Source organism: Melospiza georgiana, chromosome 7, assembly GCF_028018845.1.
Source record: "Melospiza georgiana isolate bMelGeo1 chromosome 7, bMelGeo1.pri, whole genome shotgun sequence".
Classification (NCBI taxonomy): domain Eukaryota; kingdom Metazoa; phylum Chordata; class Aves; order Passeriformes; family Passerellidae; genus Melospiza; species Melospiza georgiana.
This window is the reverse complement of record NC_080436.1, coordinates 29,451,708-29,469,260: the sequence shown is the minus strand read 5'-3', so window position 1 is coordinate 29,469,260 and position 17,553 is coordinate 29,451,708. Positions and strand designations below refer to the sequence as shown.

Sequence of the window (17,553 nt, the reverse complement as noted above, 5' to 3'; positions counted from 1 at the left end):
CAACTTTAAAAAGTCCTGCAAAGTTCTGCATGCTTTTGGATTCCCCTTCATCCTACAGGTATAGAGCTGGAAGCAGAATTTGGCCTAATGTGATGGTGATTAAATAAAGGAAATCCATATACTCTGATACATCTTCTGGCATTTGCTCTAATTCTGACTTGTCTGCACCACCTGCAGTCAGCTTCCTCTTGTGTACTTGGCCTTTGTTTCCACTGTGCCAGAAATGTGGAACTAATCCTGTCTAGATCATACACAAATCTGTGCAGAGTAGTATTATAAGTTACTGCCAGTGAGCATGCATTCTAAAAATTACTGAACAAGCATTTTTTCACTTAAAGTAAAACCTTTCTCATATTATTCACTAGTTTTTGGTTTTGCATCTTAAAAAAACCCCAAACATTTTCAATGCTGCCTTTGGCGTCACTGGTCTTGAGTGATCATAATAGATACAATAAGATTTTTCTACAATGATCCTGAGAAAAGTGAAATGCTGCTTTTCATTTACCGTGTTTATTCTCTTTAAAACTGGGGGTAAAAACCAAATGGGCTTGATTGTCAGGAAGCCATTGCTTCCCTCTGCCAGTGTTGGCCAAAATGAGTGTGATGTGAGTGGGAATGGGTATTTCTCCCCAGCTCTAAGGAGCTGCTGCTCTCAGCTCTGGTTGCAGTCGAATGTGCTCATGCAGACATTGCAAAAGCTGGCCTGGGCTGCAAACACTGGCCTGGTGTACTGGTGCTGAAGCAGCTTCTCAAAGGCTCTGCTTGCTCTCGGGGAGCTATACTGACGTGGTGGCGAGACAGGAATGTTCCCAAGTCCTGCTTTTATCAGTTAGGAGTAGGCAGAAGCTTGTGCCTCCCAGTGCATCAGGAGAGTGGCAGGCAGAGCTGCTGAATCTCCGGAGGAGCGTCAGCATCACGTCTGGCTCCCCATCCCCTTCCTTTGCTGCCAGCTGCAGTGGAGATCACAGAGCCAGCTCTTTAACTTAGTAGCCATTGTAGCAGGAGCTCAGAGGCACCTCAGACCATTGGTAACCATTTCTGGTTACAGAGCATAGCCTGGATCATAAAATTCAACTTTGGATTATTCTTAAATAAACAGAACTTGTCTGTATGCTTTGCTTGTATATGTGCCTTCACATTCTGTAGTAATATGCATCTTTATAAAGATGAAGCATTTATTTATGGTAGAAATTCCTGGTTATCATGCTGGTCATGCCTGTTTTACTAGTTGATAATCTTTCTCAAAAGGCATGTAGGCTGGGGAGTTGTTCCATAGTTTTCCCTGTGGTTTTTCTTTTGTCTCAACTGCCTTCAGTCTAAGACATTCTTATCTCATGATTATTGCCCACTGAGCATTTGACAGTATTTTAAATGGTCATCTAATTAAAGTACATTAATTATGCATCAGGCCAGGCATTCTGGATGGGAGTCACTGATGTGTGATGAGTGTAACACTGTACAGTTTTTGCCAGTGCAGTACCCATGTTCTTGCATTAGCCTTTAATGGGACAGATAGAATGCCTTGGGATAGAGGGCTCCTGTTTTCTGTGGCTGTACATGCTGTAGGCTAACAGCCTTGTTTTTTCCTTCATTGTTCTGGGATAACTGCACCTATTTTGTTTTTTGGCTCAGAGGTGGCTGCCTGGAAAGTTTAGATGCCCCACCATCTCACAGGAGGTGCTGAGCAACATGTCCCTGTTAATGGTTGCAAATAAACATAAATGAAGGTACTGGGAAGGGCTGGTTCTGCAGCTTCCCCAGGTCCCTCCAGCTCAGCTTACTGGCTTAACTTCACTGACCCAGCCATCCTCTGAGAATTAACCCAAAGGAAACAAGGCTGCAGCTTGGCATTTTTATCTCCTTGTAGATGTCTCTAGAAAGCTTTCTTCTGCAGGACTTGGTGCATTAGCAGGCTTTGCAGGATGTTCTGTGGTGGCTGGAAGTGGGATCTGCAGCATTTCTGTCCCCCCCCCCCAATGTGCTCTGTGTAACTGGAGGCAATAGGCAAAAATAGGCAAAAAAAGGCCTTTGCCTTTTTTTGTAACAGCACTTTGTCCTAGAAACGTCAGGATGCTCTTTCCTTCCAAAAACATCTCTGTGTGCTCCTTGTCAGTACTTTACACCTCGGTGTTCTGTGTCTTGAGAGTGAGCATCCCCTCAAGAAGTGATAAGTACTAACAGCAGAAACTGCAATTTCCTTGTGTTGACAATGAAGGCGTTGGGGCAGTCAGCGAGAGGTGAGCTGCACTGGTCATTATTGCCCGAGGAGGCGGAAGGATCTGTGCAGGGAATGCCAGCTGGGGAGTGCAGGCTGGAGAGGTGCCTCACCCTGTGATGTCATGGCAGCAGATGGTGCAAATAGCTGGAAATCTGGACCTGGCTGTGGGGCTGGAGTCACCTGCCCTGTCTGCTCATGGGGCTCCTGCCACTCACTGCTGAGAAACACTGTCCATTGGAAGGCTTGAGATTGTTGGTGTGCCTGCTAATTGAGTTCCATAGGGTATAGGCAGTCCAGGTAAGACAAAACGTCTCATATTGATTCCACAGGTATCTCCTTGTTCCTTCAGGTTTTGGCAAATAAGCCCCAGGCTGCTGCCAGCAGGTGTCTCCCTGGGAGCTTGGTTTAATCTTGGTTGCTGTTTTCCTGTAGTGCCAGTCCTGGGAAATACAGAGAACTCAGTTTCAGGTGTGGCTAAGCTTCAAGCATCATGTAAGAACAACTAAATTAAAATTTTTATTTCTAATGTTTTGGTTCTAATATATGATGTTATTTCTACTTTTCCCAAGCCCTTTGCAAATGTTCTTTTTTGAATATGCATAGAGCAGGTTTGAAGATAGTATGGGGAAAATAAGAAAACATTTGTGGCACTCCTTGCATCTTTAGTAGGAGGAAGAGAAAGGGATCAGTACAAAAAACTGTTCAGGAATGGAGCTTAATCTAGGCTCTGGCAGTGCCCTGGATTCTTCACACCCTTGAGAATGTCCCTCAGCTCTGTCTCAGTTTACTCACACATTAAAATAACAACAAATACTTCTTGCTCTTGTCGAAAGGCTCAGCCTTTTAGTTACATTTATATAATTTTTAAAGTGAATGCTGTGCAAACTGATCACAGAGCTGGCAAAAGGGGCTGTTGCCTGGGGTGCTGGATGTAGTGTGGGTGACCAGCAGCTGGGTGATGCTGATGTCCTTTGCTGCCTTAATCCTGATGTTGACTTGCTGCAAGCACAGGGAGTCCAGGCTGTTGCCATAAGTTTTCCAGCAAATGCAGAGATGGAGGTGAGAGCAAGGAAGGGGAAGGTTCATGGATTGCTCTTTAACCCGACACATCCCTGCTCTGTGTGCATGTGGAAGTGGTGCCTGAGGGAGGTCCTCTGCCTCTGCAGAATGGAATTTTTCTGTCTTGTGAATGAAGGCAGAAGAATTCACTTTCTTTTATATAATTATTTGCATAAATAATTAAACTTCTGTAAGGCTGAGGCAAAATCTCTACATTGCCACTGCAGTGCAGCACAGAGGATTAATATTAAAGTGGGAAATAGTGAAATCTGCAGTTTGGGTGTGACAGGATGCTGTGACAAGGCTCATTCCTGAAGTTCTGTCACAAGATGTTTTCTGACTCTAAGAGATCTCCCTGATCAGCTTTTCTCACTGATTGGTATCTCTAGGGCCCAGGGACCCACTTTGTCTCTTTCATCTCTGAAGATTATGCTAATGAGAGCACAGTGAGGAGGGAGTAATAAGGCAATGCAATTTAAGGGGTATTTTCAAGGGTCCAGAACAGAAGTGGGGCAGCACCCCCTGGCACAGCCAGCAGGGAAAGCCTCAGCAGCAACACCCTGGTGTGGAGTGTGTTGGAGGCTCTGAAATAGCTGGGGAGATGTGTGGACAGCCTGGCAGGGATGGAGGGTGGGTGCCCCACAAGGCATAGTGAGCAACCTCTGGGAAACCATAGGGGTAAGTGCAGGGCAGGGAGAAGCTGCTTTTGCTCTTTAAATTGAAACTTTATGTAAATGTGTGGGATTTTGGGGTGGGTGTGTTTTTCCAAGGTAGGCGCTGTGGATTTCCTGGTGCTCTTGAGGTCTGGGGGATGGCTGTGTGGCTGGCTGGAAAAAGCACTGTGGGAATATTGTATTTCCAAGGATTACTTTGAGGAAAGTAAATCCTTATCTCTGTCTCTTCTCCACTTTGATTTTTCCTTATGCACATGTCTGTGTCTGTCTCTCAGTTACTTAATTTTTAAAAATCATTATGGGGTAAAGGCTGTGTCTGTGCAGCTCCTTGCACATGGGTGTTTGATTCTCCTTTAGGTGTCTCTATGAACTGTAGTAAAGTAATTGCTGAAACTTATAAATCCTAGCTCTTAATGAATTTATTTCAGTTTTTGAGGCTTTTGTGGATTGTTTTGGTTATCTGAGCTGGTGCTCTTTCACTCAGTATCATAGTTATTATGTTGTCTGCTATTGATATTTAATTTAATAAAGCTGATAGAAATATAACATTTGTACCGCCTCTTTTCTAAATCTGCTTAAAGCTAATGGAGATTTTCATATGGCTGAAAACTGGCTAAGTGACAGCTTCACTAACTTTTAAAAACTCCCATTTCCAGGTGTGTTAGTTTCATGAACAGAAGTTTGTTTAAAGTTTTGTTTGCTGTGCTCTTAGTTGTGCTAGTGCTCATAGATGCTATTAGAGGGGGCATGCTGTGACTTGTTGACATGATGGCATTAATACTGTCAACATTATGGTTAAAAAAAGTTCTGTTTTGAAGTAAACAGGCTCATTAATTCCTTTTTATTTGTCTCTTGTTTTCAAGTCTTTAAAATTCTTGTTCTCAATCATGCTTGCAGCCATCCATCATGGCTACATCTTAAATTGGAATAATCTGATTCCAGGATTGAAAATTTTAATGTCCCTCAGAAATGTAACTTAAATCATCATTAGCTGCATGATTTCAGATCAGTCTTCTGAAGGATGATTTTGGTTGACTTACTAGGCCAGTCCCTGAGAGCAGATTTTGGGTGTTGCTGGGCTGTTGCTTATTCTTGCAGATTGAAGTTGGAATTTACTTTCCATATGCTTATTGTGTCTGCCTAGTCTGGGGTTGGATGTGGTCAGGTCAATGTGTGCAACAATTCCCTCATACCAGTTTGGTAAAGTTCATTTTATCGTACTGATATGGGTTTAATAAATATAGGGTTCCTCACTAACAAGAATGTCCTTTGTAAATGATTTCTATGCCTAAATGTTCTTCTGCTTATGGAGGGATGGCAGGCATGAATACTCTGAAATTGCTGTAGTTGGGTGCTTGAGTCTAAGCAGTGTATATTAAAACAATAGCATATGTAAATACAACGTGTTTGGAGCAGAAGACAATTCCAGCTGCTACTTCTTTGAGGATTTTTCTTTTCCTTTGTGATAAGAAAGTTGAAGACCTATTAGATTAATTAGGTAGTGATTAGACAGAATGAGGCAGCAGCCAAGATGATGGCTTTCCTTGCTAAGGAGGGAAAATGGAAGCATTTGGGATTAATGAAAAGCATGTGGTGTTTAAGAATCATTAAAGCAAAAAGCATTTTGCACCTGCCTCGCCTGACATTCTTGGCCTGAGTCTCTAAGCACCACCTTACCTGTGGCTGATGGCAGTTGTGTTGTTTATTGTATATATTATTGCCATAAATACATTGACTAGACTTGCATTGTTGAAACCTTATTCAGAAAATCTCCCACCCATAATGATGTGGATTGTAGTTTAAATAGGGTGATATATGTGAGATAAGAGAAAAAAAGCCAAGGTTCTGGGTGATATGCATGTCCTTGTCATTGTTCATGGCATGTTCAACTGCCCCTGGAGCAGTTCATGCTGAAGCCAGGTTTTTGGGACTCCAAAGCCAGTTGTGAAGGAGATGAGGTGGTTCAGCACATGGTGCCAGAAGGCAGTAGCAGGGGTGGGCTGGGACTGGAGCTGGTGACTGGGTCAAACTGGGATAACTGGATATGATGGGAGGGAGAGGGGCAGGTGGCATTGGCAGGATTGACCAGGGTCACTGAGGCCCAGTGAGTGGCTTTTTAGGTGCAAAACACTGCCTGGTGTGGAGAGTGGGAAGGAGCAGCTGTGTCTGTGGCCAGGGAGAGCAGCTGGGACACTGGGAGATGGCCAAGCAGGAAACCTTAATGATGTGCTGTGCCCATGGACTCCTGCCTGTAGCTGCCACCCCTGTGTTTTTAAACACTTAATCCTGCTGAGGACCCTATGCATGTCTCTTTATCTTTAGTGGGTTTATAAACTCATTTTCCTGGAGAAACCTCTCCAGCACCTATGTTGGAGTTGGACAGCCTTGCAGCTAACCCATGCCTAGATTTCATGTGTGCTGATGTGAAAAGGCTTCTAACCTCAGCTGAAGCTGTCTCACTTGGGCACCCAACAGAGGGTGACAACAGAAGTCACAGCTGGGGATGGGGGTGCCAGATGCTGCCCTGGGGGGAGGGCATGAGCTGAGATGTCAAAGGGGTGTCTGTCTCAAAAATATGGTCCAGTGCTCGTGGAGTTGTGCCTGGCAGAAAGGATTAAAGAGGAACACACCCTGTTTCCTTTGGCATTGCTAGTTTTGCTGGTGTGTGTTCTTGGCTTGTAAAGGGCTCTCAGATCTTCAGGGAGCTGGGCTTTGCCCACCTAGCGGGGATTGAGCATGGAATCTGGAAGTGCTGTAATGTTTGTCAGCTCTAGCAGCTACCTGTCTGCTCCTGGTGGAGTGTGCCATAGGAATGGTGGGAGGCAAGCTCCTCTGGTGTTGTCCACTTCCATCTGCACCCAAAAGTGGGATTGTTCTGAGACTATTGCAGGTGATTCATGCAAGAGGTACCCCTCCTGCCTGTTTCAGCTGCTCTGATGTTGGAAATGGAGCAGATGATGAGTGGGCACAGCGGGCCCAGCACAAGTTTAGTCCTTTACAGAGTCAAATCGGAGGACCGTAGTGGAGCATCTTTGTGAGGAACAGATGTGATGGAAAGCTCTCTTCCCAGTCTGTCATCACTACAGAGTGTCTGTCTTCTCTAAAGCTTACAAACAAATAACTAAAAGATTTGAATCTGACATCCTAAAGTTTTTAAAAGCCAGAAAACTTATTTTTTCATTGGAAAGGCCATTTGAGGCTCTGCTTTAAAAGGTCCCAGGCTGGTGGTGCAGGCAAGGGAAGTGCTGGCCCTTGTTTACCATGGTTTCTGAGTAGCAGCCTCTTCTCCCCACTTTTCACCTTGGCCAGACCTGAAGGGGTTACGTTTTAAAATGAATAATGACTAAATTTATTCGTCATGGACAAATGATGACAGCTGTTGAGATGCTCCTGTTAGCGCTTCCCAGGGGATAAAGTCAGGCTGGCTCCTAGTGCAAGGCAGCCGAGCCAGGCACGCTCAGCTCATCTTCATCCCGGATTATTTGTCCTGGCTTCCCCTCACTAGTAGGGAATTTCCTCCCTAGAAGTGAGCCCAAGTTTGCTAGGCTGAAATGGGTGTTGCTAATAAGAATTGTGCAGATCTGCAGCCGTAGAGAGAGAGAGGACAGAGGCCATGGCTGTTTAAATCCACGTGTGAAGACAGCATGCTTAATGAATCCGAGGGGCAATGATTGATTATGTTGTGGACTGAAAGCCGCGGCGCTCCGTGAAGCACTCTTACATCTGGGCACGCTATGGAAAATATGAAGGAATGTTGAGGAAGCTTATTTGCAGAAGGATATGTACTTGTAAGCAATTTTCTCTTCTTCTTAAATAATGTAAAGGAATTGAAAAGCGTAAAGCAGATTGTCTTTCTGTCTCTGAGACAGCAGAGTGGCGAGCAGACAAAGGCCTCTTTTATAAGAGCATGTCTTTGACAGAGAGTACTGTAAGGTCCTTATAGAAGAGCACTGGGGGTGTCTTGGGATGGGAGAATGTCAATGGTTATTTAATGTTAGAGTGGGGCACTGATCCTGCTTCAGTGCACCTCAGCTGACGTCCTGAGAGTTACACCCTTGCTGAATTTGCCATTTGCAGATATGATGAAAAATATGATCCTAGTTCAAATGATTATTATGAGCAGGAATCAATGGCTGGCAAAGAAAAAAAAGGGATTTGTAACAATAATGTATAGTAGCTTGGTTTTCTGTTCTTTTCTGTACTCCCGTGTCCAGGTTCCTTTCTGTTCTTTGTTTCTCTTTCTGTTCTGCACACGTGCTCGGGCAGACTTGATGTGCAGTTCTGAACGTGGTGCTGTCATTCTGCACTGCTCAGATGAGAAAATGCTGTTGGGTTGTTGAAGGGGTTTTCTGGTTTGATAAATATGTGATGCTTAGTTTGCGGACTTAATGAGCAGGAAGATGCGATTGCAATCCAGTCATCCCCAGAACTGCGGGTGGGCTGGTTTGATTTTTCGAGTGTTGTGTTTTTTGCTAATGCTCAGAAAAGCCTGTTTTAGAAAGAAATTCTAGTCCTATTTAGTTGCTAAAATACTACAGGAGTGCAATGCCTTTAATATCTGGATTTTTTTTTAGTTTTGATTTATTATATGAAATAGGAAACCACACCCTCTTCTCCCTTCAGCGGGCTGAGGCTTTAAAAATGCATATAGAAGAGGAAGTGAGTTAACTAAGGCTGCATCCAGATAGTCTGAAATGCAGCTGATGGAGAATTTTATTACCTGATGGAAGAGGCTATGAACTAGTAAAAGTACCTTTTGTTTCTAATATGACTGACTTTCTCCTGGCTGTTAATACACACATGTCAAATAATAGTTTATTAAATATTTATATAGGAGCTTTTGAAACAATTGCACCTTGAACAAGTTTTGCTTGAAGTTTTTGGATTGAATGGCTGTCCAAGTCTTTCTGAATCACTTAAACCTTGTCCTAGAGGCTTCAGAGATTACACATTTTAAAGCCTATTTTGATCTGCCCTGACCTTGGTGCAACTCACACCAAGTAGTGTTTTTGAAATAATTCCTGTTTGAACTAGACTGTGTCTTTTGGGGGGAAAAAAATTCAGTTTTGCTTTTTTAAGAACTGCCTGTGGTAGAATTCACTGGGTGATGCACCTCCTAACCTCACAGAGGGTCAGCCCTGTGATTATTGCAGAAAATGAAGGGGGGAGCAAGGGAGAAGAGAGGAAAAAAAAGGCAACTCAGAATTTAATTTGTTTTTAACCTCTAGCCAGTTGCCTTGTTGTATATTTTTCTGTTAGGTAAGAAACAATATTAATAAATCACACTGGAGAACTGTGTTAATAAATCTTCAGTAGCTGTGTTAACACAGAACATAAGCAACTTATTAGGAATCTGGCTAGACTAAACAATCTCTTGCAGAGAATTTTCATTTAATTGAATTAACAACATATTTTCTAATCCTTTAATCATTCTCATGATTGTTCCCTGAGCTCTTTTCAAATTAGTTTTGAATTACGTGTGTCAGAACAAGACTGGTGTCAATAGGGAGATAGCACGGTCTCCATGGCTGCCTTCAGGCACCGTGTTAAAGAGACAGCCCACATCCTAATTGTGGTTTACATCCTCTTCAGCTGTGTGACCTGAAATTTATCTATTTATCTATATTCTTTTCACTTTTGCCTTGTTCACTTTTTCCTGAACAACAGTAAAATAACAGTAATAGAACAACAGTTATTATTATTTTACCCCTTTCCTTTAGAGTTGTTTTTTTCCCCCTAGCCCTTTCCCATATTTCAAGACATCTTAAACATCAAAATGAAGAGATGTCCTTTTGGGATGCTTTTTTGTAGCTGCCATGTCAGTATTGAGCTGTGACTGGAGTATGGCATCATGTGCACTGCTGCATATCAAAATGGGGGGTGTAGGTTTTTAGATGATCTGTGATAGCTCTCCTGTGTCCAGCTGCTAATAAGCCAGTGCCACTTAGGGCAGAGAAAACTGAAGGTGGTTGAGCTGAGAACAAAACAGGCTTTTCTTCCTGTTCTTTTGCCTCCCCAAGAATATGCCTGTACTGTTATCAAGTTATGTTTTTACTTTCAGAAAGCTCAGCCTGTATTAAATTTCACTCATTAGTGTCTCACTAGGAGCCTGTATTTGTTACTAGATGTTCCCAGATGCTTTCCTGAGCAGGGATGGATTAAAGCACCTGCTTGACTTTTTGCCAAGTGAAAATTGTAAAGGAAATGTTGCTAATCTGGTGGAGAGTGTGTGTGTACCTTGGGCTGCTGGAGAGGGATGGGCATGAAGCTGATCTCAAATCTTGAATAAAGTGTTCCTGTGGAGATGCTGTGTGATGGGGGCTGAGCTGGCTTTCTGGCCTCAATAATTACGTGTTCCATCTATATCAGCTGCCCAACTGCTTTGTCACCTTTCAACCTAAGGCTATTTTTTCAAGTGAATTAGCTAATCTGTTTAAAACTGCAATATAAGCAGTACTTTGGAATTGAAGTAACCTTGACTGAGAATGTAATACATTTTTAGTTAATTTATGTTCACATTTGGTGGTAGAGGCTGAGGTTGGATGTACACAGAAGGTTATGTAAGGTTTGATGCACCTTATAATTATGTTTTCATGAATTTGAGGAAACTTTGTATTTCTTTGTAAGGAATCTCCGGTGTTAATTTAAAGAGTTAAAGGGGATTTGTAGCTCCAGATTGGTCTGTGCTTCATCAACAACATGGATGTTACCATATGAACTTTCCTGTTTATCCTTGATGATTGACTGTTTATCCTTGGTGTGGTGCAGGCAGTTGCTGCTGGATCTTGGACTTGCTTGTGGTCTTAGTTTCACTACAGTCTGTGTCAAAAGAGTTATTGTAGACATAAACGTGAGAGCTGCAGACTGTCAACACCCCAAGTATTTTCTGGGGCTTGCATCTTTTTGCTGTAGATTTGAAGTTCATTCTTTTAATCTGAATGCATTTATTGAATGGTTTATGACATAGTGGCTGCAGTAGTGAAGGATTGGGTTCAGTGAGCTGGTGGCATTCCATGGCTAAATGGATTTTAGCGTGAGGACACTGCTGAGATGGGAGCTGGCAGAGCAGGCTGGAAAATGTAGCATGTTTGCCATAACACAGTCGTGTTCCTTGTGACATCCCTTTGCTTTGTTGGTCTTACAGCTGAATGTGGGTTTTTTGACAGATAAAATTTTTGATGATGAAGACTCTGTGGATGGGAACAGACCTTCCTCAGCCAGCTCCTCTACATCTTCAAAGGCCCCTGCAAACTCACGCAGAGTTGGGATGGGCACTACCCGCAGGCTTGGCTCTGCACCTCTGGGCTCCAAGTCTTCAAGTAAGCCAATAGCCTGTGTAAATTGATGTGCCTGTGAAGTATTTACAGTGTTCATACTGAGCTTCTTGCATGCACTCCCAGACTGGCCCCCAGAATCCAGTAACAAATTTTTCCTTATGCAGTCATTATGTCTTGTGTTCTCTGCATGCCACAACCAGAGTCTGGTAGGATGAATCTCCAAGCAATCCCCACATTGCCATAATTTATTTTGCATTTTGTGAGAGGTTGCACCTGTGTAGTTATGCACTGAGGGCTATGAGTAAATCATGTTGGTGCTCCAGTGTGTAGATTTTTGCCTTTGTAGTTTCAACTTTATCTGAACTGAGGCTGCTTATAGCTACATAAGCTATATAGCCACACTTCAGCCCTTGCAGTCTAAACCTGACACACTAGCTTTCTTTTAAGACCTTTGGGCATTTCTGGTAATGAAGGTGCAAAAAGGATACTGATCAGTCATTCGGAATGTTAGCACTTATTCTACATGTAGCTCTAATTCTCTCTGTGTCCTAGGGAAAGGGAGAAAGTTCCCTATATCAGGCAGTCTCTAATCTGATTAGTATTCCAGAGACTGTTTATCTTCCTTATCGTTCGTCTGTTTGTGCACCTGTCAGATCTCCACCTTCATCTATTATAGATGGGATTAAATCCTTTAAAATAAAGTCTCCCATATAATTAAAGTAAGTATTCCCTTTCATCTTTCAGACTGTGTCCCCTAACTGTTAAGTGACTACTGTAATGACTTCCCTAATGTGCCCTGTGTGCCTGTGAGTCGAAGGATACCATGAATGTCTCACCAGTGCCTGGCATTGAATTTCCCTGCCTCTGCTTTCATTACATCTGCAGCACTCCCAGGCTGCATGGGTAGTGAACTTTCTCCTGATTAAGTGCCTTGATAGCTGGTGGTTTCTTAATTGATTCTCTTGTTGATAACAAGATTGAAAAGGTTTTTTCATTTGTGTGTCAGCAGCCAAAGAGGGGGCAGGTGCTGTGGATGAAGAAGACTTCATTAAGGCATTTGAAGATGTCCCAACAGTTCAGGTAAGTAGAGTTAACTGTTAAACCATGCTGTACTAAAAAGCAGAAGGTGGATATAGGATCTCATGCTAATCACTGTTAAATTGTGCTTCATTGTGATGTTGGCAAATCTTTAGGGGGAAGCAGGTTAGAAGTTGAAGGCAGGCAGGTTTTAAATGGTGGGGTGTGCTAGTAGTTTATGTGAAACCCTCTGGGAACTGAAAGCTGTAAAGGTGACTTGTGTCTCAGGGATCACTGCTGTTGTGAGTGTGACAACTGGACCATGCATGTTTGCTGATTTAGCTGGATGGCTGAGATGCATCATGTATCCCCTCTCCTTCACTGGACCTTTATATTTGGGACAGCTGAAAAGCACATGTGTCTATTCATGATCTTCTGTAGGTTTTGACTAATATAGCCACTAGTAGCTGCAGAAATGCTGCTTAAAATTGTGAAACTATACTAAAATAATGCAATATGATCCTTTAATCATCTTGTGATAATTGCTAAGTTTTTAGTTGCAGACAATGGGTGTAAAGTCTCTGCATTGTGCAAAGCCAGTTGTGTCCAAGGCTAGCACATGATGTTTAAGCATTGAGGTGCAAAGGACATAAGAATGTAGTTGGGAAGTGATCTGATTTTATGGAGTAAATCCTGCATTACAGTGCTACTCTGTATTTCAATTTGTAGATTTATTCCAGCCGGGATCTCGAGGAATCCATAAACAAGATCAGAGAGATCCTGTCAGATGATAAACATGACTGGGAACAGAGAGTTTCTGCGGTAAGTTGTGAATTTAGATAGCATCTCTATTAATAGAAGCTTTTTCTACACTGAGCTTAATCCCACTGAGGGTACTGAGAAAACCTCAGACTAAGGCTGGAATGTAGTTTTAGTGGTGAGCACTTGTTATGTTCCCCCAGACTTGTGAGAAATGTTTCCTTTTCAGACTGAATTTAAGCCACATTTGTGAAGGAAATTGCTATGTGGTATACAAGAGTCTGTTGAGACAGCATCAGGTTGAACTGGAAGTTGTGCAGCAAATCCAGGTTCAAAGCTACAAATTTGCTAGCAGGTTCTAAGATCAAAATGTCAAGTCTTACTCAGAATATCTTAAAACTTACCTGATAAGGCAGAAAATTACTTTGCTTACAGAGAACTTATTTATACTTCTGCAAAAGGGAGGTGTAAAATAATTCAGCAAGAATCTACACACTTACGTTTTGAATAAATAAATATGACTGTGGGAGTGTGGAAGTGGAAAATTGGGTGTTATATGCATGTCAAGACCATATACTATTTACTGAGGTGAGTTGTGTTTTCATGATACAAATAGATGCAGTCTTGTCTACACAGTAGACTTTCATCACTGGTTTAGCAGCTTTGCCATGTCTGTCAAACCCTGAATTACAGATCTGAGTGGCAGACTGGGCTGATTCAGCTTACTTCTGTTTAATTTTATTTCTGTACTGAGTAACAGGGAGCTGAAATCGAGCCCATGTGCAGATGCACTGGTGCACGGGAGGGCCTGAGAAGGTGTCAGAGGATTGTCTGTAGGATGAGATGGTGGTCCCTGTAATATTAATAGGAAATTTCCCATTTTGATGGGGTCAAGGTTCCCCTTCTGCTAGAGCCAGATAACTTTTAATGAAGTCAATGGACACATTCTGGGTCTGTCATTATTACCCAGGCCTCAGTGTGAACCATGCCCTGTAAGTCTAGATATCTTTTTAACACAAGAGGCAGCTGTGAGATTACCTAAACATTAGAAGCTGCTGTAAATAAGGGAAAAAAGGGGACTGTTTAAGATACCTTTTAGTTTAAAAAAAATATTGTTTGGGTTATTAACTATACCATTTGAATAACTGAATGCAGCACTTCTGAATTTCTGTAAGTTAGCAAGGATGTTTAGCTTATTGTACTTAGTATATTAACTAACCATGGGTTGAATATAAGATAGGAAATAATAAAATTACTTGGCCATCAAGAATCAATTTCCTCAATGCAATGTAGGTGAATAATTGCACAAGAAACCTGGAACCAGCTATTGGTCTTGAGCTGTCTTTTTATTTGCTGCTCATTAACAGTCACTGATTTCTTTTATGCTCCTAACAGTTGAAAAAGATCCGCTCCTTACTTTTGGCTGGAGCTGCAGAATATGATAACTTCTTCCAGCATTTAAGACTTTTGGACGGAGCATTTAAATTATCTGCTAAAGACCTGCGCTCTCAAGTTGTCAGAGAGGCTTGTATCACCTTGGGGTGAGTTTATTTTCTGTGTGTTTGAAATGGGATGTAGAAGAAAAGGATCAGGCATTGGTTAAAACACAGTTAGGATGCAGCTAGTGCTGTATAGTTAAAGCTAGAACATGGTTTTTCTGCATCTGTTTCAAACCCCGTCATGTAGGCCACTAATTGTAATTTTGCCAAGCTGTGTTCCTGAGTACTTAACAATGCTGATGGGGGGTGCACGGAATGAATGAGCAAGCCATGCCTTCATGCACAAGTAGGGAAGCATTGAACACTAAAGCTGGAAATGTTTGTTTTCTTCTGGTTCAGATTGAGCTAGTTTTTATTTCTCATGGTCTATCCTTTGTGAAATACTTCAAGAAAAAGTGTGCTGCAGTGTTTCTGACATTTTTTTTTAAATAGGGAGCTTTAGAGAAGTTGTAATATAAAGTATAAAATAACAAAAATATTTTATCACCTTGATCCCATTTGTTTGATAATAAATTTTTAGCTGTGCTAATTACTTTATTTTATGCTGACCTTACTGTTTCTCAGGGTTCAGATGAATATAGGACACAAGTTTGAAATGAAAGGAACTGTTTTTTGAAACATGGTGTTATCTGTCCTTTGGAGTTGGAGAGGAGGTGACAGTTGCAAAGATTGAGATGTCAGATGTGCTTATGTCACATGTTCTGTACAAGTCTGACTTGCTTTATCTTCAGCTCACTTACCAGCATGACTTCATTCTGTTTTTCAGACATTTGTCATCAGTTCTGGGAAACAAGTTTGACCATGGGGCAGAAGCCATCATGCCAACAATTTTTAATCTAATTCCAAATAGTGCCAAAGTCATGGCCACTTCTGGTGTTGTAGCAGTTAGATTAATCATTCGAGTAAGTATACATCAAAAGAGAACAGTGTTATAATTTCCAACACTGCAGTGTTTCTGATGAAATATGGATGCTGCTGCAATAAAAATGAGATTAATGCCTAATCTACTTTTCTGATAGGGCTGGGCTTGGCTGTTTCAGACGTTCTGCAGCCTTGTGCAGATGATGCTTGTTGAGCTCTGCCAAAATAGTAGGGGAAATGTTCCTTTTTGCAGGGAGAGATATTTCCATCTCTCTAAGAGCTGAGCAAACATTTTTCTTTGAAAGGGTGTTAGACTAGCCTTGCAGCACAGATTCATCCTCTTAATTATGCTCTAAAATACCTCACAGACAGTCCATGTTTCTCTAAAGTCTTAGTTCACAGTGGTGACTCCTGCCTAGTGATTCATTGGGTAAGCTGTAGGTAGCCTAATGTCTCTAAAATTGTCACCATTGGCAGTTCAGATCCTCCTGCAGTGACTTCAGCTACTTGACTCTAGAGAGTGTCATTAAGAAGAAAATCAAGTACTTATTAAAGGTATTTTAGCTGATAAATTGTAAAATATTTTTGATATTAAAAGTCTGCCTATATCTGTTAGTGTTCCTTTATCTAGCAGTTCTGTTTTTAAGTATTGAGCAACAGTAAGGATCTGAATACTGAGCTCAGATGGCTGAAGAGATGGTCTTTCATTCTATGGAATTGCTGTGTAAAGATTTCTTCCTGTTCTTGTTTCTTTACTTCCAGCACACGCACATCCCTCGGTTAATACCCATCATAACCAGTAATTGTACCTCCAAGTCTGTTGCAGTTAGAAGGTGAGAATTGAGTTTGCATTTACTGCTTTTTAATAGTAAATAGATGTTTTCTGAAAATGTGAATGTGTTTGTTGTTATTTGTGAAAAGGGTTGAAAACACACTTAGTTATTATAACATGAATCTCATTCTTCTCCATGATTTGACTTCAGATTAAAAGTCAGCTATCCTGTGTAAACTGCATCACTGCAGAGAGGAAAAGGCATTTTTCCACAAGAAGAAATGTTTTTTAAACTAATTGTTGTCCTTGCATGTTGTTATAACAACGTATTATTTTGGCATTTTTACCAACACGTTCCTCTTCCCCACTGCTTGTTGTTACAGTGGCTTCTTTTCTTTGAGCCAGTAAATCAGTCTTACATGAAAGCATCATGTGGAAGGGAAGCTGGACTGAATGGTCTAATGATCCTTTCTGCACTTGGAATCTACATGCTTCAGCCAACTACCTCACTGGGAGACTCTTGTCTCCTCCTTATGCATTAACTGGCTCTCTTTGAGATAGACAAAAGGAAGGGCTTTGTGGTTGTATTTGGTGACAAACCTTGAGCACGTTTCAGCACACTTGTGCCTTACGGTTCTTGAAGTGAGGAAAGGAGATCAAAGTTGGAAAGGTCTGTCCCCACATGAGGCAAACTGTGAGGTTTCTGTGTGAAGCCTGGACTAAGAGGTACAGAGTATCAGTGTCAATCTCCTGGGACTTACCCTGTTTATTGAAAAAGGAAGCTTCCAGGATTGTTTTATGGCAGTTCCTCTCTTCAGGCTTCTCTATAGCAAGCTGCCTCCAATTAATACTTCTGACTGTTTATTAATGTTGTTTTAGAGCTGTTGATATTTTTTATTTGGGCCAACACTGAATTTTGATGTCCCAAAACGTTTCCTTAGCAAACCTTGGTGTTGTTCAGAGTCAGCTATGGCAAAGCCAGTGTGCCCCAATTAACTTAAACTCAGCATTTCTTCTCTTTCTTCTCTCTCCTCTCAGGCGTTGCTTTGAATTTTTAGACTTGCTGTTGCAGGAGTGGCAAACACACTCCTTAGAAAGGTAAGTTCTGAATGAATACCAGTGGGTTTGTTCTGTCCTATTTATCTGGAGAGGAGGAGATAATTTCCTGGGTCATTCTGGAGAAAGGATCATTAGGAGAGAAGACCATATTAGGTAGCTGTATTAGAGATGTTTTTGCCATCCAAAAGAGGCACATATGTACACACATTGTTTGTTCTGTAGTTCTCTCAGAGTTTGGTGGGTATGTCTCCTATGCCAGCCTTGGAAGACCTGGCTGAGCAAATCTCTGAACTCAATAACTTTTGTTTAAGAATTTTTTTTTCCTTTTGCACCCTGAAGTGAGATGATGAGGTAAAAT

General features: G+C 41.8%; 1 protein-coding gene across 10 annotated transcripts in view; it reads left to right on the top strand.

Annotated features, from left to right (window-relative positions):
* Positions 1-17,553, top strand: part of CLASP1 (cytoplasmic linker associated protein 1) — a 159,023-nt gene that overhangs the window by 57,451 nt on the left and 84,019 nt on the right. For 9 of the 10 annotated variants that reach the window (XM_058028126.1, XM_058028125.1, XM_058028122.1 and 6 more), the window contains exons 8-14: positions 11,118-11,270; positions 12,235-12,308; positions 12,975-13,067; positions 14,400-14,545; positions 15,270-15,405; positions 16,127-16,197; positions 17,175-17,234. In XM_058028126.1, the coding sequence (XP_057884109.1) occupies positions 11,118-11,270; positions 12,235-12,308; positions 12,975-13,067; positions 14,400-14,545; positions 15,270-15,405; positions 16,127-16,197; positions 17,175-17,234 (733 nt within the window). The remainder of the gene's footprint in view (positions 1-11,117; positions 11,271-12,234; positions 12,309-12,974; positions 13,068-14,399; positions 14,546-15,269; positions 15,406-16,126; positions 16,198-17,174; positions 17,235-17,553) is intronic. The other variant, XM_058028127.1, reaches the window with a different exon arrangement.